The sequence below is a fragment of the Microplitis mediator genome, chromosome 2 (assembly GCF_029852145.1).
Source record: "Microplitis mediator isolate UGA2020A chromosome 2, iyMicMedi2.1, whole genome shotgun sequence".
In the NCBI taxonomy this organism is placed as follows: Eukaryota; Metazoa; Arthropoda; class Insecta; order Hymenoptera; family Braconidae; genus Microplitis; species Microplitis mediator.
The window spans coordinates 1,237,575-1,257,845 of record NC_079970.1 but is presented as its reverse complement, the minus strand read 5'-3'; the positions used below and the strand labels follow the sequence as shown (position 1 = coordinate 1,257,845).

General features: G+C 35.2%; 5 protein-coding genes across 6 annotated transcripts in view; all 5 read left to right on the top strand.

Annotated features, from left to right (window-relative positions):
* Window position 1: 1 nt before the first annotated feature.
* On the top strand, window positions 2-1,615 carry LOC130678481 (speckle-type POZ protein-like B). The gene is made up of 2 exons (XM_057485708.1): window positions 2-1,196; window positions 1,296-1,615. The coding sequence occupies exons 1-2, from the start codon at window positions 197-199 to the stop codon at window positions 1,343-1,345; spliced, it is 1,050 nt and encodes a 349-aa protein (XP_057341691.1). The 5' UTR covers window positions 2-196; the 3' UTR covers window positions 1,346-1,615.
* A 246-nt stretch (window positions 1,616-1,861) lies between these two features.
* LOC130678480 (speckle-type POZ protein-like) lies at window positions 1,862-3,517 on the top strand. The gene is made up of 2 exons (XM_057485706.1): window positions 1,862-3,093; window positions 3,191-3,517. The coding sequence occupies exons 1-2, from the start codon at window positions 2,094-2,096 to the stop codon at window positions 3,241-3,243; spliced, it is 1,053 nt and encodes a 350-aa protein (XP_057341689.1). The 5' UTR covers window positions 1,862-2,093; the 3' UTR covers window positions 3,244-3,517.
* A 229-nt stretch (window positions 3,518-3,746) lies between these two features.
* On the top strand, window positions 3,747-5,409 carry LOC130678483 (speckle-type POZ protein-like). Its single transcript, XM_057485710.1, has 2 exons — window positions 3,747-4,990; window positions 5,090-5,409. Exons 1-2 carry the CDS (start codon window positions 3,992-3,994, stop codon window positions 5,105-5,107), a joined length of 1,017 nt encoding a protein of 338 aa, XP_057341693.1. The 5' UTR covers window positions 3,747-3,991; the 3' UTR covers window positions 5,108-5,409.
* Window positions 5,410-6,127: 718 nt separating this feature from the next.
* On the top strand, window positions 6,128-10,135 carry LOC130663998 (uncharacterized protein YdcI). Of its 2 annotated transcripts, none has more exons than XM_057463618.1 (3): window positions 6,128-6,253; window positions 6,759-8,684; window positions 8,767-10,134. In XM_057463618.1, the coding sequence occupies exons 2-3, from the start codon at window positions 6,774-6,776 to the stop codon at window positions 9,544-9,546; spliced, it is 2,691 nt and encodes an 896-aa protein (XP_057319601.1). In that variant the 5' UTR covers window positions 6,128-6,253; window positions 6,759-6,773; the 3' UTR covers window positions 9,547-10,134. The 2 variants fall into 2 exon arrangements, with proteins under 2 accessions (XP_057319601.1, XP_057319602.1); XM_057463619.1 differs by lacking the exon at window positions 6,128-6,253 and adding an exon at window positions 6,286-6,400 and having other exon boundaries at window positions 8,767-10,135.
* A 1,420-nt stretch (window positions 10,136-11,555) lies between these two features.
* LOC130663997 (ankyrin repeat domain-containing protein 50-like) overlaps window positions 11,556-20,271 on the top strand; it is a 141,698-nt gene continuing 132,982 nt past the window's right edge. The window contains exon 1 of the mRNA XM_057463615.1: window positions 11,556-11,658. The gene's annotated coding sequence lies outside the window, so the exon portion shown is untranslated. The remainder of the gene's footprint in view (window positions 11,659-20,271) is intronic.

Here is a 20,271-nt window from a genome sequence, read left to right as displayed (position 1 = left end):
ATTCACCCTACTGCCCTCGACAGCCACCTTAACCACAAGTTAAATTCAAGCTTCTGCCATTCAAAGTTCTTCTTGTTGCTGCCACCTTATCGTTGATTCGCAGTAAAACTAAATATCTAGCTCTTCTACCACGTGTTTCTTTGAAAAAAATAATTAAGGAAAAGTTTTGTTAATTTAAAAAGTGTCGAGTTTTAAAATGCCACTACAAAAAATAGAACGAGACGTTCATAAATCATGTCATGCATGGGTACTTGAAAATATGAGTGAAATATTCGCAAAAGTAGATGAGGACGAGATCAAATTTACATATTTTCCTGTTCATAAAACTCACTACTTTTCTACAGAAGTTCAAGGTCATGTCGTTGACTGGTACGTCACATTGAATTTTTTAAATAATCAATTGTGGGGTGGATTAAAGATAGAATTCGACGCTGTTAAAAAATTCGAACCTCAGAATCATGTCACCTGTAATTTTTACCTGATCGATGCCGACAAAAATAAGTTTTTTCTTGGACGAAAGAACCGGAAATTTTATGATTCTCCGAAATTTTATTTTCCTAGAGTACGTCAATGCTGTTTATCTGGCTCACCGAACACAATAGATAAACTACTTCCAAATGATACCATGACACTGCACATCGAACTCATAACTTACTTGGATGATGATCCTATATTTCCTGACGAGGGAATGTATTATACCTATTATCTAGATCCCAGTTTATCAGATGATTTCTCGGAGTTATATAAAGTTCAAGATGACCGTGATGTTATGATTTATGTGCAGGGTGTTGCATTTCCAGTCCATAAAAGAGTATTGAGAGCACGGTGTCCTAAATTATATGAAATGGTTGATTATCATCAACACATGTCTGATGGCAATGATAACCAAGTAGCTCTTACGGGCATAAAGCCAGAGATATTTAAAAGAGTTTTAGAATTTATGTACACTCGGAAAGTTGAGGACTTGGATGATCATGCAGAAAATCTGCTAAAAGCTGCTTCGAAATATGAATTAAGAAGACTGATAAATCTGTGTGAATTCTCCCTCATGGAGCACTATCTTACCTACGAAAATTATTATGAGGTTAAAAAATTGGCTAAGAGGTTTGGTGCCACTCAATTAAGCAGTAACGCCTCTATATTCCGAGAAAATACACGCTCCGAAAAAGGGGCCTATCAACGTTATTTAGAAAAGGGTATACTTTTTTTTCTTTAATAATACTGTAATTTATATTTTTTTAAAATATTCGAAATTTTTAATTTCAATAATTAAATCACTTTTTTTTTTTTTTAAGCACACCGGAGGAATACAGTTCATCAGACTAGATTGTCTTTGCATCACTAGATAGCAATCTATTTATTCATCGCAGTAAGATTTTTCTTCATAAAATTTAATATTTTTCAAACAAATTTGTTTTTTTGTGATTAACTTTTGAGTTTGCATTTTTCCACTTTTGTTAAAACTTTCAATAAAAAGTTGGATTTACTTACTCCCAATTTATAATCTAAGTTTCTATTTAATATGCTCAAAAAGTTTTAATTTCAGTCTTTAATCGATGTAAAGTATGAACTTTGTAATATTTCATTAAACTGGAAGAATAAATGTAAAAATATATGAAAGTCGACTTGTATTTAAATCAGTTATTTTACCTAATAATCCCGTCTTAATTTTTTTATTATAATCTGGGAATTTTAATGATGAAAGGTACCTCTACCCTCCATAGTTTCTTGACCCGTCGAACGCAAATTGTAGGTTAAGATAGTAGGTAACCTTCCCTATCCAAAAATTTCCATAGAATCCACTCAAATGCGACAAAAGCCGCATAGAAACCAATACAGTCTATAGGATCCTATGCGGTTTTTGTCGCATTTGAGTGGATTCTATGGGAATCTTTAGATAGGGTTGCTACCGCCGAGGCGACTGAACCGCCACACTGCCCTTCTCACTCACAGTCTTTCTTGTTACTGCCATCTTGTCGTTGATACGCAGTAAAACTAATCATCTAGCTCTTCTTCGACGTTCGACCTCGTGTTTCTTTGAAAAAAATAATTAAGGAAAAATTGTGTTAGTATAAAAAGTGTCGAGTTTTAAAATGCCTTTAAAAAAAATCGAACAAAACGTTGATAAAGAATATCATACATGGAAAGTTGAAAATATGAGTGAAATATTCGCAAAAATAAATCCGGACGAATACCATTTTTCAAATTATCCTGTTCAGAAGACTCACTACTTCTCTACAGAATTTCAAGGTCATGTCGTTGACTGGTGCGTCACATTGCAATTTTGTAGTAATCAAGTGCAGAGTGGATTCATGATAGATTTCGACGCTGTTAAAAAATTGGAACCTAAGAATCATGTCACCTGTAATTTTTACCTGATCGATGCCGACAAAAATAAGTTTTATATTGGACGAAAGAACCGGAAATTTGATAAGTCTCCGGTTTCTTATTTTCCTAGAGTACGTCAATGCTGTTTACCTTACTTACCGAACACAATAGAGAAAATACTTCCAAATGATACGATGACACTGTACATCGAACTCATAACTTACTTGGATGATGATCCTATATTTCCTAACGAGGAAATGATAAATGAGCATGATTATGATCCCAATTCATCAGGTGATTTCTCGGAGTTATATAAAGTTCAAGATGACCGTGATGTTATGATTTATGTGCAGGGTGTGGCATTTCCAGTCCATAAAAGAGTATTGAAAGCACGGTGTCCTAAATTATATGAAATGGTTGATTATCATCAACAAATGTCTGATGGCAATGATAACAAAGTAGCTCTTACGGACATAGAGCCAGAGATATTTAAAAGAGTTTTAGAATTTATGTACACTCGGAATGTTGAGGACTTAGATGATCATGCAGTAGGTTTGCTAGAAGCTGCTTCGAACTATGAATTAATAAGACTGAGAAATTTGTGTGAAGAATCCCTCATCAGCTACTATTATACCGACGAAAATTCTCAAGAAATTAAATCGTTGGCTGCTAAGTGTGGTTCCGAACAATTGTTCTGGATCACCGATTGTTTACAACAAAAACACGCTGAAGAAAAAAAGAGACGTCAACGTTATTCAGAAAATGGTATACTTTTTTTTCTTTAATAATACTGTACTTTATATTTTTTTAAATATTCGAAATTTTTAATTTCAATAATTAAATCACTTTTTTTTTTTTTTAGGCATACTGAAGGAATTAAGTTTATTGCAGAGTGGATTGTCTTTGAATCACTAGATAGCAATCCATTTATTCATCGCAGTAAGATTTTTCTTCATAAAATTTAATACTTTCCAACCAAATTTGTTTTTTTCTGCTTAACTTTTGAGTTTGCATTTTTCCACTTTTGTTAAAACTTTCAATAAAAAGTTGGATTTACTTACTTCCAATTTATAATCTAAATTTCTATTTAATGTGTTCAAAAAGTTTTAATTTTAGTCTTTAATTGATGTAAAGTATGAACTTTGTAATATTTCATTAAACTGGAAGAATAAATGTAAAAATATATAAAAGTCGACTTGTATTTAAATCAGTTATTTTACCTAATAATCCCGTCTGAATTTTTTTATTACAATCTGGGAATTTTAATGATGAAAGGTACCTCTACCCTCCATAGTTTCTTGACCCGTCGAACGTAAATTGTAGGTTAAGATTGTAGGTAACCTTCCCTATCCAAAAATTTCCATAGAATCCACTCAAATGCGACAAAACCCGCATAGAAACCAATACAGTCTATAGGATGCTATGCGGTTTTTGTCGCATTTGAGTGGATTCTATGGAAATTTTTGGATAGGGTTGCTACCGCCGAGGCGACTGATCTGCCACACTGCGCTTCTCACTCACAGTCCTTCTTGTTACTGCCATCTTATCGTTGATACGCAGTAAAACTAATCATCTAGCTCTTCTTCGACATTCGACCTCGTGTTTCTTTGAAAAAAATAATTAAGGAAAAATTGTGTTAGTATAAAAAGTGTCGAGTTTTAAAATGCCTTTAAAAAAAATCGAACAAAACGTTCATAAAGAATATCACACATGGGTACTTAAAAATATGAGTGAAATATTCGCAAAAGTAGATCCGGACGAGGACCAGTTTCCAAATTATCCTGTTAACGAGACTCACTACTTTTCTACAAAAGTTCAAGATCATGCCGTTGACTGGTACGTCACATTGAATTTTGATAATAATGAATTGAAGTGTGGATTCAAGATATTTTTCGACGCTGTTAAAAAATTAGAACCTAAGAATCATGTCACCTGTAATTTTTACCTGGTCGATGCCGACAAAAATAAGTTTTTTCTTGGACGAAAGAACCGGAAATTTGATGATTGTCAGAGTGTTATTCAACCTGAATTATTAAGACACTGTTTACCTTACCCCGAGTTACCGAACACAATAGATAAACTACTTCCAAATGATACCATGACACTGTACATCGAACTCATAACTTATTTGGATGATGATCCTATATTTCCTGACGAGCTTATGGTTTATGCCTATTTTCCAGATCCCAATTCATCAGGTGATTTCTCGGAGTTATATAAAGTTCAAGATGACCGTGACGTTATGATTTATGTACAGGGTGTTGCATTTCCAGTCCATAAAAGAGTATTGGAAGCACGGTGTCCTAAATTATATGAAATGGTTGATTATCATCAACACATGTCTGATGGCAATGATAACCAAGTAGCTCTTACGGATATAGAGCCAGAGATATTTAAAAGAGTTTTAGAATTTATGTACACTCGAAATGTTGAGGACTTGGATGATCATGCAGTAGGTTTGCTAGAAGCTGCTTCGAACTATGAATTAACAAGACTGATAAATCTGTGTGAACAATCCCTCATCAGCTACTATTATACCAACGAAAATGCTGAAGAAATTAAATCATTGGCTAACAAGTGTGACGCCAGCATATTATTCAATAACGTCAAGATGTTACAACTACTACACGCTGCAAATAAAGCCAACGCTATTCAGAAAATGGTATACTTTTTTTTCTTTATTAATACTGTAATTTATATTTTTTTAAATATTCGAAATTTTTAATTTCAATAATTAAATCACTTTTTTTTTTTTTTTTAGGCATACCGAAGGAAGTAAGTTTATTGCAGAGTGGATTGTCTTTGCATCACTAGATAGTAATCCATTTATTCATCGCAGTAAGATTTTTCTTCATAAAATTTAATACTTTCCAAAGAAATTTGTTTTTCTGTGCTTAACTTTTGAGTTTGCATTTTTCCACTTTTGTTAAAACTTTCAATAAAAAGTTGAATTTACTTACTTCCAATTTATAATCTAAATTTCTATTTAATGTGTTCAAAAAGTTTTAATTTCAGTCTTTAATCGATGTAAAGTTTGAACTTTGTAATATTTCATTAAACTGGAAGAATAAATGTAAAAATATATGAAAGTCGACTTGTATTTAAATCATTTATTTTACCTAATAATCCCGTCTGAATTTTTTTATTATAATCTGGGAATTTTAATGATAGGGTAAGAGCACCAGTAGCCAGCCACTTGATGTTAAATTATATCTATATATATTTTGAGCCAATGTTAAAGTATATGACCGGCTGACTGCTGGTTAGGGACTGGGTACTGGTGCTCTTACCCTACAAGTAATTTATTTTATTACTTTGATTGAATACTAGCACTAGCTTAGAGATACATATTTTTTTTCCATACTTTTTTTTAAACAGTATAAGATACACTCAATTTACTATAAAACCGCCAGTAATATCTGAATTATACTTTTTTACTCAATCAAAACAATATATTTAAGGACCATCGCCGCCTATCAAAAACTGAACGTCTTGATGCCGCGAGCATATCTTGGGAATCATCTGCGCTAAAAAATCGACACCTTTGCGAAAAACCAGCCGAGACACCACGACAATTATGACTAAAAAAAGAAAATCCATCAGATTTTAAAAATTTACTGATATCTGATACTTTTATTTGTAATAATTGTTACGTACTGCAGTTACTTAAAAAAAAAAAAAAATTGATAAAATTACTGATAATTAGTTTAAAAATTGATGATAAATAAATATGAGCATAATAGTTAATTGGCGGTAAAAGTAGAAAAATTTGAAAATGGAGACTCGCCATTTGGAGGAGGCAGCCACAAGATGGCACTCGCTCGCTCTCATACTGTTTACATTTTCCAGCTGGAGAATTCAACGCAATTTTTTATCACTGGCAGCGGGTTTTAAATTACAATTCAAGTGTCAAGTGACAGATAAGGTAACTGAGTAACGTATTTTATTAGTCATTGAATAATACTCATGGTGCAGAGACTATTATTTTTAGCTGTTAGTTTTGAAAACGTATTTTTTAAAATAATTATTGCGCCGAAAATTTTTTGGTTAACGATCATGGATTCATTTTTTCGTAATTTGATATTTGTATTTTTATTTTTATATATTTAAAGCATTAAAAACTCATTGCTTTTTTTTAAATTTATTATTTTTTTATCAATTTGATCTGAAATTAATTTTTGTAATGAGTGTGAATATAGCAGACATCAGACAAATTTAAAATTACTAATAAATAATTTAAAAAATTAAATTTAAAAAAAATGCGCATGTAAAAAATTTTGAAATTAATAAGTGCATTTTTATACATATTTTTTTAAAAATTATTTATCCTATTTATTAATAATTTTAAATTTATCTGATGTCTGCTACATTCACACTCATACATTTACACTCATATTTTTATAATTGAAAAATTTTATTTTCTGTTGTAGTCCTGAAATTAGGAGATGCCAAAGCGTAAAAATCTCGATGATACAATTGAATTATCAGATTCTGAAGACGAATCACTTAAACCTGCGAAAAAAAAAAAACGAGTTGTAAAAACTCCTAAAAAAGTATCAGAAAAACCAAGAAAAGTGTCAGAGAAACCAAAAAAAGTATCAGAAAAACCTATAAAAATTTCCAAAGAACCAAAACAAGTATCAAAAAAACGCAAAACTGATGCTACTGATACTAAAATGGGTTGTCTTTCATCAAAAAAAAGTAAAGATGATGAATCAAGCATAGAACCATCGCCAAAAGTCAAAAAAGCCAGAGCATCTACAAAGAAAGCAGTTGAAAATCAAGTAGAAGCTGATGTGTCATCAAGTTCATCAGTAAATCCCAGTTACAGTTTCCAATTTGACCAAAATAACTTAATCCATGAATGGAACAACGTCGACTACATCCAGGAATTCAATGGAGTGACTCGACCAGTTGCCGAGGCTGTTGTAAAACTTTTTGACAGCGACAACACGATCCCTTTCATCGCGAGGTACCGAAAAGATCAGACACGCGGGCTGGATGCTGATAAACTGCGACTAATCAAAGAAAGTTACGATCGCGTGAAAGCGATAAAGCACAAAGCGGACCTGGTGATAAAAGCCATCGACAAATCCGGCAAATGGACTCCGGAAATTCACAATCAAGTAAAATCAACCAGAACTCTTACTGAACTCGAGTACATTCACTCGCTGTACAAGACCGGGTCCAAAAGGACACTCGCTGAAAGAGCCAGAGAGCTGGGTCTGGGTCCAACTGCTGAAGCTGTTTTGAAGGGCGACAAGATTCCCCATCTAAAAAGTTTGATTAGGTCCAACGAAGAAGGTCTTGAGAGCGAGGATCAGATCAAAGAGGGCATAATTAATATTCTTGCGGACGTTATCAGTAAAAATAAAGAGACTTTTGATAAAACTAAAGAGTTGCGTGAGAATGTATCGGCAACCATACAAACCAAGAAGACCAAGGAGACTAAGGAAACTTCTGCTGGTGATTCTAAAGTTAAACTTGAAAAGAAACATGTGGAGGATAAGTACAAGATGTACTACGACTGGAAAGGTGTTGAAAAATATATAAAACCTCATCAGACACTTGCTATGAACCGGGCGGAGAAGGAGAAAGTTATTGCGATCCAAGTGATAGTTCCGGATCACTTTGAAATTCAGTTAAAAAGATTTATCTTACAATTGTACCAGTCTGGCGTTAACTCATCGGGATTTCACAGAGAATTGATACACAAAGCGTTCGATACTGCGTACAAAAAGTACATTAAGCCCTCGGTGATAAGAAGAATCAGAAGCGAGTTGAGTGAGAAGGCCGAGGAGGCTTCCATGGAAGTATTTGCTGTCAATGTCAAGCAGTTGCTCCTGGTCCAGCCGGTGCGCGGGAAACGGATACTGGGAGTAGACCCAGGATTCACACATGGCTGTAAGCTTGCTGTCATTTCCGCCCAAGGCGATTTACTCACCACAGCGACTATTTATCCGCATGCTAAGAACGACAGATCGCGACGAGATGCTGCTGATACGCTTGTCAAGCTCGTACGCAATTACGACGTCTCGATTTTGGCTCTGGGTAATGCAACAGCTTGTCGTGAAACAGAAAGTTTTATATCTGACATCATAAATTCCGATTTGTTTGATAAACATAAAGTTAATTATGCGATTGTTGATGAATCCGGAGCTTCAATTTACAGTTGCAGCGATCAAGCTAAAGTTGAATTTCCTGATTTAGACTGCAATGTAATATCAGCTGTGTCAATAGCCAGGCGTCTTCAAGATCCACTTGCAGAGTTGGTTAAAGTTGAACCAAAATCACTGGGAGTTGGAATGTATCAACATGATTTACCAGAGAAACAATTAATGTCCAAACTAAATGAAGTAAGTTTAACAAACATTTATTGCTGTACTGACTGTAATTTATGGCTTGTAATTTATTTATTTATTTTATTTTTATCATCAGGTTGTGAGCGAAGCCGTCAGTTTTGTTGGTGTCGATATAAATACAGCGTCACTCTGCTTACTGAAACGAGTTGCCGGATTATCGGATGCCCGAGCTACAAATATAATAAACTGGAGGAAGGAGAACGGACCATTTATCAATCGGGAACAGTTGCGGAAAGTAAAAGGTATTGGTGCTAAAACTTTTGAACAATGCGCTGGATTTATACGAATAATACCCGAGACTGCGTTATCTCAATCATCTGGATCTAGTTCTACGGACAGAACAAAAGATAAAATTAAATTTAATTATCTGGACCAAACGTGGATTCATCCCGAGTCATACAGCATCGCGGAGGCTTTTATCAAAGCTTGCGGTGCACGTCCTGAGGACTTGGGGTCACGTAGTTTTATTTCCACTATCAATCTCTTTGTCGGTGGTAAGAAATTCGCGCAATTGGCGGCACAGCTGGGGGCCAATGAGACGACGCTGGAGGTGATTGTCAAGGGACTCAGGATGGAGAAGGGCGAGGACATCAGGCGACAGGGTAGCGCTCCGTTGTTCAGGAAAAGCTTGAGGACTATCGATGACTTGGAAGTAGGTTCTGTTTTGAGTGGGGAAATCAGGAATCTCACGCACTTTGGTGCCTTTGTTGACATCGGCGTCGGGACTGACGGACTTATCCACGTCAGTGGGTACAACGGTTTCTGCCTGTCGATTGGACAACATGTTGAGGTCAAAGTCACCAACATTGAAAAGGCCCGGAGTCGCATCGGCTTAAGTTTAAATAAATGTCTGTAGTTTTTATTGTTTTATTTATTTTTTTGTTACTTACTAAGACAATAAGTAATTGGCGATCTAATTAGTTTTTAATAATTAATAAATTGTTTTTAAAAAAAAAATACCCGATACTTTGACTTCCAGGGCTTGGAGATTTAGTGTACTATTAATTATACTGTAAATATCTCTGGTAAATTGAAGCTGATAACGGACTTTGTCCATTTATTTATCAAGTACCAGCTGCTTATAATAATGCATGCTTTGTTAATTCAATGAATAGGACCTCGGAGTTTGCTGAATGCCACTAATATCCGAGCCGCTGTAATTTAATCACAATATTAAATGCTCGAATGTCCGATCTATAGATCTAAAGGTAGACGTGGTAGGACAATAATAAAATAAAGTAACATGATGGCGGGGATTTAAATTGACGGATTGACAATCTACGGTGCTGAATAATAGGGGAATAAAAAAATCCCATTAGCTGTAAAATGAAAAATAAATCCAGGTATTTATAGTACTGGTTATAATTCATCGGCATTACTCGTTATTAATATTAATATACGTTATTAATTTGTATAATTAATTTTACGTAATTTTCATTTTATTGATTTATAAAATTAATTTTTTTAATATACAGTAATTTAGTAACGGGCTTTCAATACTTTTATTTTTTATCGGAAGAGTAATTAATAAAATAATTAATTACGTTATTGATGTCTAGTATTTTTAGAGGTGGAAAATTTATTTGTTTAATTTCTCAATTCAAAGATAAATTAATTGTTAGTTTTTAATGAACCTGAAGATCGGAACGTTTTTCGAGCAACGAAAATGGAAAAAATTTATGTAATTTTACTTAAGAAGTAAATGGGGTAGGCTGCAATTTTCGGTTGACGTGCGAAACATTTCAGAAATTTAGATACAGTAGATTTTCTACTTTTCATTTCGATTTTTTCATTTTCTTTTCGCGAAAAACGTTCCGATCTTCAGGTACATAGTTTTTAGACACTCGGGTACAAAAATTTAAAGCCGACAAAATAATAAAATTTTTTCCCGCACGAAAAGTGGCCGACAAAAAGCCCAGGTAGTGAACACAAGGCCGAAATTTTCCGATACCAAGGCCTAAAAATGGCGGAAAACTTGAAAATTTTTAGTTTTCTTATTAATTTGCTTGAACTTTTTCTAATGTCTACAATTTTATTCAAAAAAAAAAATACTATGGCCAAAAATAGGCCAATTTATCGGCTATTTTTCGGCCTTTTCCAAAAACTATTGAAAATTTAATTTAATTTTGGTAAATAAATTTTTTTTAGGGTCTACGTTAAATAATAAAACAGACCAAGTACACAATGAGACAATAAATAAGTATTTGTAAATAAGTAGTGGGTCCGTAACAATAAAAGTTAGATCGTGATAATGAAAGTTGAACGTCGTGTAGGGCGTCGGGAAGTCGCGACGCTCCCATTTTCTTCATCGACGTCGCGCCGTACGTCCTGATGAACCTTTGGCTCGATACTTCCACTCTGCAGTCTGCAGTTATATAACTATATACTTATCTCTGTGTACTAGTTCAGCTAATACAAGTTTTGTAAACAAACTAAAACATCCTTTATCATTTATCTCATCTACTGAAAAAATATTTAACAAGTAAAAGCAAAAGGTATAGCTCGTTAATGTTCTAAATCATTTTATTTTAGCGTTAGCGTACACAAAATATTTGAATCTCATTACTCGAGTACTCATTACGCATATTGATATAAATATTAACATTGACTAAAATGTATTTTATTGAATGTTGATATTTTGTAAAAAAAATACTTGAGGCGCCTTATTTTTATTGACTTACTGTCAAAAATAAATTTATTCCCAAAGAGAATTTATAAATAAAGAAAGCTCTGAAAGATGCCTGGATGACTGACAATTTAACATAAAATTTTATTGATTGTTCTAGTTTAATTGAGTGCGGTTGCATAGTTAGCAAGTACATTGAGAAGCAGAGAGAGAGAGAGAAAGAGAGGGAGAGACAGAGACAGAGAGCTTGCAATAACAAGAAGAACAAAGTAAAGCATTTAAGAGGATTATGCAAATTAGACGATGCGAGTTTCGCGGAACGCACTAACACTAATACGCCTGGTTCGTAAAATTAATGACTTTGTTTAAAAAATATCAATGTGTCAGTACAGATAAAATCTTTGAATGACTGACAGCTGTCATTGTCATCTTAGTTGTTTATTGCTGGTGGATTACGCGATAATGCAGAGGTCAATGCGCTTCCTTCCTGTGTGTGCTGTAGGTTGTAACGAGGAGTAATTAAAACAGGTCAAGGGTCAGGGCTGGATGAAACTCCGCGTCGTTGGCTACTTGACACAAGTAAACGAGCCACGGCAAAAGATACTGCTGACCTATCCAATCATTTCTTAATTTTAAACCCTCGTATCAAAGTCTAGTCTTTTTTTTTGTTATTTCAAATTGGCTTTGCTCGCAAAGCGATCTTCACTCTTTACCTCGTTAAGCGTTTTATTAAAACTTATCTTTCATCTTTAGTTTTTGTTTGTTTTAAATATCGTTTGCTGAGTTTTAGAATATTCTGCTCTAGTTTCCTTTGGTAATTATTCTGATGTCAATGCGCTTGAGTGCTCCGGATTTTAGGCAGATGGTATTTGAGTACATCGATATATTTAAATATGAACATTCATTACTATGGTCTGATCTATTTCATATATACATGTATATATATCGAGGTGTAGACATGAGCTTCAACATTGCTACTGATGACCAAGAGCCAATTTCATGTAAATCTCGGACATCCGGTTACATGTATCCGGCTAATTTGGATCTCTATATATTTAGCATCGCGAAATAATTCAATATCACTGTCAGCTATTATACTAGCAACTGCTAAATCAATAATTTACAACACAAGATAATCCAGTAATTTAATAAATGATTAAAATGAAATGATATATAATAATAATAAGTATTATGAGGCAATGAGTATCTAAAAATGTAATGAGCAAAATTTAGCTCATTATACTTTATAGTAAACTTGTAATTGGTTATTACGAGAGTTGAAAAGCAATTTTTCTCGGTTTCTGATTTAACTCACTCGTGTCAGGGGTACGCTCGGAACGTCAGTTACGTAACTGAGTTGAATCAAGAGATGGAAGTAGATGAACCGAAGAAAAGTTTGTCTATAGACATGAACCCACTTTTAGTCTTGATTCTCAGTGGTGGCTCTTCTCTAGGTTGCCTTGTGTGCCGTGTAGTCTAGTGTGCTATAGAGGATCGTTGACCTCACGAGTTTTTTTATCCCCGAGAGGGCGAATCTGTGATTACTGGTGAGTGTGCAGTATTCGTTTCTCAAAGTTACGATATCATGAAAAAGGGTAAAATCGCTCATAAATTCTACAGCCGATGGAGATAAAAACTATCATTTTATTTTTATGTTTTTAAATAAATTTATTAGTTAAATAAAAATATCCTTTGTTTTCTCTTCTTTTTTCATAATTGCTGATAAATTGTCAGTCGCAAAAAAAAAAAAAATACAAAGTACGAGCTTGTGTTTTGTATCCTGTGCGTACGATAATCCGGACAAAGGGATTTGTTTGTAAATTATGTGAAGGCTCCAGTGTGATTACGACACCTGGGTCTCGTGATTAATTAGTTAATGATACAACTCATCAGTTAGTATTTAAATTTTTAGTGTCTGAATTTATTTGTTTAATAATTTCCATACGCCAGGCAAAAGGCAACAGATTGAACAGGGAGAAGCTGTCAGAATTTAAGTGAACAATTTTTCCAACATCACGTAGACCCCATGCCCTTGTGATGGCTCTTCATATCCATCGTTCATGCTCATGCTCATGCTCTTCACGAGTGCGTCGTTACGCAGCCCGTCCGTTCTTCTATCGGCCCTCACTCGTTTCCCCTGTCGACGTCGACGTCGACTGGGTTGTCAGTCCTCCCTTATAGATGAAACTTTGCTAAATAAAAATTCTAAACACGTGACAACGTGTCTCTATGTACCCGTGCTTATAAGCTGAAAAAAAAGGAGAAACTTAATGTCGTACATGGGGTTTTATTTTGAATTCAACAAGAGTAAATGTATTGTTGTATTTCTTAGGTAACAAGTAACTTGACTATTATGACGCCAGTATACGTCTACGTTTGCGTCACCTTTCAGTTGTCGTGAAAAGAAGTTTTTCTTTAGTTCCGACTTGTTCCTGTGAGTCTTGAGAAAAATCTCTATGCACTACCAGAAACTCACAGCCGTCCGGTAGCATTACTTTTTACTCGACTTAACATTATTTCCGCAACTCCGCAGTGCTTTTTCCACAACACCAACGACTTAGCATTAAAATTAGGGGAGGGTGGGGCAGAGCGGCCCCCCTGAAATTTTTATCAAAAGAAAAATTTTTTTTTTTTCGACTAATTACTATAGATCCGATATGTTTGTGCATTTTTACCCCCTACGCATGACATTTGGGGCAAAATGGACAAGCCCAAAATTTTGAAAAAGTGATTTTTTCATATTGCACGACTCATGATGCGAAGCATCTGAGATGTGCTTTATGATCGAAAAATTTAATTCGCCTCACTTCGGCAACTATTTCAATTATTATACCCTTGTTAGTTTACGGAATTGAGATATGTTGCATACTATTTTGAAGATAATTTAATAGAGATTAGTTCCATACTTTTCAGTAATTTATTTAGTTCAATAAAAAAGTAAAAAACATCAAAATAGTCTAAAAAAATTTCCTGTCCGTCAAGTATGAAACCTGTAGACACAATAACTTACGAAAAAATGCAGTAATTAAATCAAATTTTTTTTTTTTTTTTCTTTGAAAGATTTGTAAATCCCCTATTGCTACTGGCTAGGTAATTCAGTGTCGTTTAATTACAATTAATAAAAGAATAAAATGGCTGTATAACTATATCTATATATATCGATGTAAAATTAACATGGATGCCGATATATCTATACCTATACATTATACGTACATTTATCCCACCAGGGGCGCTTGCGAATTACCATCCTAGTGTAGCTGTTTTTTTTTTTTGCTAATTGGTGAGCCTGAATTGTTTCAGTTCAATTTTTTTTTATTTACATATATTTTTTTTGCTTTAGTTATTAATCGAGATATTTTGAGTAGGTTCTTTCATAATTATATAAAAAATACTAATATAATTTAAAAAAAAAAAAAAAAAAAAAAAAAAATATTTAAGGAAAGAAAATTTTATATATTTTGAATTTATTCGTGCTTCCCGCCATTTTTTTATGATTATTTTATAATTTCATAATAAATGAGCATTATGAGTCGCGCACTTTTGGATTTTCCAAATTTTTGACACTAGTTTCCCATCGGAAATTTCCCGAGGAACACGATCGTGAAAGTACTTTAGCTGAGCAGTCCCTTGATTCGTCAGAATCAATCAAAATGCCCCGGAAGATAGGAATAATTCAGGTCTTGCCGTATCACTTCGTCTTTTGATTCTGATTTTTTTCGAAAACTGGCTATTTGACACTAGTTTCCCATCGGAAATTTCCCGAGGAACACGATCGTGAAAGTACTTTAGCTGAGCAGTCACTAGATTCGTCAGAATCAATCAAAAAGCCCCGGAAGATAGAAATAATTCAGGTCTTGCCGTTTCACTTCGTCTTTTAATTCTGATTTTTTCCGAAAATTAGCTATTTGACACTAGATTCCCATCGGAAATTTCCCGAGGAACACGATCGTGAAAGTAGTTTAGTTGAGCAGTCCCTAGATTCGTCAGAATCAATCAAAATGCCCCGGAAGATAGAAATAATTCAGGTCTTGCCGTTTCACTTCGTCTTTTGATTCTGATTTTTTTCGAAAACTAGCTATTTGACACTAGATTCCCATCGGAAATTTCCCGAGGAACACGATCGTGAAAGTACTTTAGCTGAGCAGTCACTAGATTCGTCAGAATCAATCAAAAAGCCCCGGAAGATAGAAATAATTCAGGTCTTGCCGTTTCACTTCGTCTTTTAATTCTGATTTTTTCCGAAAATTAGCTATTTGACACTAGATTCCCATCGGAAATTTCCCGAGGAACACGATCGTGAAAGTAGTTTAGTTGAGCAGTCCCTAGATTCGTCAGAATCAATCAAAATGCCCCGGAAGATAGAAATAATTCAGGTCTTGCCGTTTCACTTCGTCTTTTGATTCTGATTTTTTTCGAAAACTAGCTATTTGACACTAGTTTCCCATCGGAAATTTCCCGAGGAACACGATCGTGAAAGTACTTTAGCTGAGCAGTCGCTAGATTCGTCAGAATCAATCAAAAAGCCCCGGAAGATTGAAATAATTCAGATCTTGCCGTTTCACTTCGTCTTTTGATTCTGATTTTTTTCGAAAATTAGCTATTTGACACTAGTTTCTCATCGGAAATTTCCCGAGGAACACGATCGTGAAAGTACTTTAGCTGAGCAGTCGCTAGATTCGTCAGAATCAATCAAAAAGTCCCGGAAGATCGAAATAATTCAGGTCTTGCCGTTTCACTTCGTCTTTTAATTCTGATTTTTTCCGAAAATTAGTTATTTGACACTAGATTCCCATCGGAAATTTCCCGAGGAACACGATCGTGAAAGTACTTTAGCTGAGCAGTCGCTAGATTCGTCAAAATCAATCAAAAAGCCCCGGAAGATTGAAATAATTCAGGTCTTGCCGTTTCACTTCGTCTTTTGATTCTGATTTTTTCCGAAAATTAGTTATTTAACACTAGATTCCCATCGGAAATTTCCCGAGGAACACGATCGTGAAAGTACTTTAGCTGAGCAGTCGCTAGATTCGTCAGAATCAATCAAAAAGTCCCGGAAGATCGAAATAATTCAGGTCTTGCCGTTTCACTTCGTCTTTTAATTCTGATTTTTTCCGAAAATTAGTTATTTGACACTAGATTCCCATCGGAAATTTCCCGAGGAACACGATCGTGAAAGTACTTTAGCTGAGCAGTCGCTAGATTCGTCAGAATCAATCAAAAAGCCCCGAAAGATAGAAATAATTCAGGTCTTGCCGTTTCACTTCGTCTTTTAATTCTGATTTTTTCCGAAAATTAGTTATTTGACACTAGATTCCCATCGGAAATTTCCCGAGGAACACGATCGTGAAAGTAGTTTAGTTGAGCAGTCCCTAGATTCGTCAGAATCAATCAAAATGCCCCGGAAGATAGAAATAATTCAGATCTTGCCGTTTCACTTCGTCTTTTGATTCTGATTTTTTTCGAAAATTAGTTATTTGACACTAGATTCCCATCGGAAATTTCCCGAGGAACACGATCGTGAAAGTACTTTAGCTGAGCAGTCGCTAGATTCGTCAGAATCAATCAAAAAGCCCCGAAAGATAGAAATAATTCAGGTCTTGCCGTTTCACTTCGTCTTTTAATTCTGATTTTTTCCGAAAATTAGTTATTTGACACTAGATTCCCATCGGAAATTTCCCGAGAAACACGATCGTGAAAGTAGTTTAGTTGAGCAGTCCCTAGATTCGTCAGAATCAATCAAAAAGCCCCGAAAGATAGAAATAATTCAGGTCTTGCCGTTTCACTTCGTCTTTTAATTCTGATTTTTTCCGAAAATTAGTTATTTGACACTAGATTCCCATCGGAAATTTCCCGAGGAACACGATCGTGAAAGTACTTTAGCTGAGCAGTCGCTAGATTCGTCAGAATCAATCAAAAAGCCCCGAAAGATAGAAATAATTCAGGTCTTGCCGTTTCACTTCGTCTTTTAATTCTGATTTTTTCCGAAAATTAGTTATTTGACACTAGATTCCCATCGGAAATTTCCCGAGGAACACGATCGTGAAAGTAGTTTAGTTGAGCAGTCCCTAGATTCGTCAGAATCAATCAAAATGCCCCGGAAGATAGAAATAATTCAGATCTTGCCGTTTCACTTCGTCTTTTAATTCTGATTTTTTCCGAAAATTAGTTATTTGACACTAGATTCCCATCGGAAATTTCCCGAGGAACACGATCGTGAAAGTACTTTAGCTGAGCAGTCGCTAGATTCGTCAAAATCAATCAAAAAGCCCCGGAAGATTGAAATAATTCAGGTCTTGCCGTTTCACTTCGTCTTTTGATTCTGATTTTTTCCGAAAATTAGTTATTTAACACTAGATTCCCATCGGAAATTTCCCGAGGAACACGATCGTGAAAGTACTTTAGCTGAGCAGTCGCTAGATTCGTCAGAATCAATCAAAAAGTCCCGGAAGATCGAAATAATTCAGGTCTTGCCGTTTCACTTCGTCTTTTAATTCTGATTTTTTCCGAAAATTAGTTATTTGACACTAGATTCCCATCGGAAATTTCCCGAGGAACACGATCGTGAAAGTACTTTAGCTGAGCAGTCGCTAGATTCGTCAGAATCAATCAAAAAGCCCCGAAAGATAGAAATAATTCAGGTCTTGCCGTTTCACTTCGTCTTTTAATTCTGATTTTTTCCGAAAATTAGCTATTTGACACTAGATTCCCATCGGAAATTTCCCGAGGAACACGATCGTGAAAGTAGTTTAGTTGAGCAGTCCCTAGATTCGTCAGAATCAATCAAAATGCCCCGGAAGATAGAAATAATTCAGGTCTTGCCGTTTCACTTCGTCTTTTGATTCTGATTTTTTTCGAAAACTAGCTATTTGACACTAGTTTCCCATCGGAAATTTCCCGAGGAACACGATCGTGAAAGTACTTTAGCTGAGCAGTCGCTAGATTCGTCAGAATCAATCAAAAAGCCCCGGAAGATTGAAATAATTCAGATCTTGCCGTTTCACTTCGTCTTTTGATTCTGATTTTTTTCGAAAATTAGCTATTTGACACTAGTTTCTCATCGGAAATTTCCCGAGGAACACGATCGTGAAAGTACTTTAGCTGAGCAGTCGCTAGATTCGTCAGAATCAATCAAAAAGTCCCGGAAGATCGAAATAATTCAGGTCTTGCCGTTTCACTTCGTCTTTTAATTCTGATTTTTTCCGAAAATTAGTTATTTGACACTAGATTCCCATCGGAAATTTCCCGAGGAACACGATCGTGAAAGTACTTTAGCTGAGCAGTCGCTAGATTCGTCAAAATCAATCAAAAAGCCCCGGAAGATTGAAATAATTCAGGTCTTGCCGTTTCACTTCGTCTTTTGATTCTGATTTTTTCCGAAAATTAGTTATTTAACACTAGATTCCCATCGGAAATTTCCCGAGGAACACGATCGTGAAAGTACTTTAGCTGAGCAGTCGCTAGATTCGTCAGAATCAATCAAAAAGTCCCGGAAGATCGAAATAATTCAGGTCTTGCCGTTTCACTTCGTCTTTTAATTCTGATTTTTTCCGAAAATTAGTTATTTGACACTAGATTCCCATCGGAAATTTCCCGAGGAACACGATCGTGAAAGTACTTTAGCTGAGCAGTCGCTAGATTCGTCAGAATCAATCAAAAAGCCCCGAAAGATAGAAATAATTCAGGTCTTGCCGTTTCACTTCGTCTTTTAATTCTGATTTTTTCCGAAAATTAGTTATTTGACACTAGATTCCCATCGGAAATTTCCCGAGGAACACGATCGTGAAAGTAGTTTAGTTGAGCAGTCCCTAGATTCGTCAGAATCAATCAAAAAGCCCCGGAAGATTGAAATAATTCAGGTCTTGCCGTTTCACTTCGTCTTTTAATTCTGATTTTTTCCGAAAATTAGTTATTTGACACTAGATTCCCATCGGAAATTTCCCGAGGAACACGATCGTGAAAGTACTTTAGCTGAGCAGTCGCTAGATTCGTCAGAATCAATCAAAAAGCCCCGGAAGATTGAAATAATTCAGGTCTTGCCGTTTCACTTCGTCTTTTAATTCTGATTTTTTCCGAAAATTAGTTATTTGACACTAGATTCCCATCGGAAATTTCCCGAGGAACACGATCGTGAAAGTACTTTAGCTGAGCAGTCGCTAGATTCGTCAGAATCAATCAAAAAGCCCCGGAAGATTGAAATAATTCAGGTCTTGCCGTTTCACTTCGTCTTTTGATTCTGATTTTTTCCGAGAATTAGCTATTTAACACTAGATTCCCATCGGAAATTTCCCGAGGAACACGATCGTGAAAGTACTTTAGCTGAGCAGTCGCTAGATTCGTCAGAATCAATCAAAAAGCCCCGGAAGATAGAAATAATTCAGGTCTTGCCGTTTCACTTCGTCTTTTGATTCTGATTTTTTTCGAAAATTAGCAGTTTGACACTAGTTTCCCACCGGAAATTTCCCGAGGAACACGATCGTGAAAGAAGTTTAGTTGAGCAGTCCCTAGATTCGTCAGAATCAATCAAAAAGCCCCGAAAGATAGAAATAATTCAGGTCTTGCCGTTTCACTCCATCTTTTGATTCTGATTTTTTTTTTAAATTAGCTATTTGACACTAGTTTCCCATCGGAAATTTCCCGAGGAACACGATCGTGAGAATACTTTAGCTGAGCAGTCGCTAGATTCGTCAGAATCAATCAAAAAGCCCCGAAAGGTAGAAATAATTCAGGTCTTGCCGTTTCACTTCGTCTTTTAATTCTGATTTTTTCCGAAAATTAGTTATTAGACACTAGATTCCCATCGGACATTTCCCGAGGAACACGATCGTGAAAGTACTCTAGCTGAGCAGTCGCTAGATTCGTCAGAATCAATCAAAAAGCCCCGGAAGATTGAAATAATTCAGGTCTTGCCGTTTCACTTCGTCTTTTGATTCTGATTTTTTCCGAGAATTAGCTATTTAA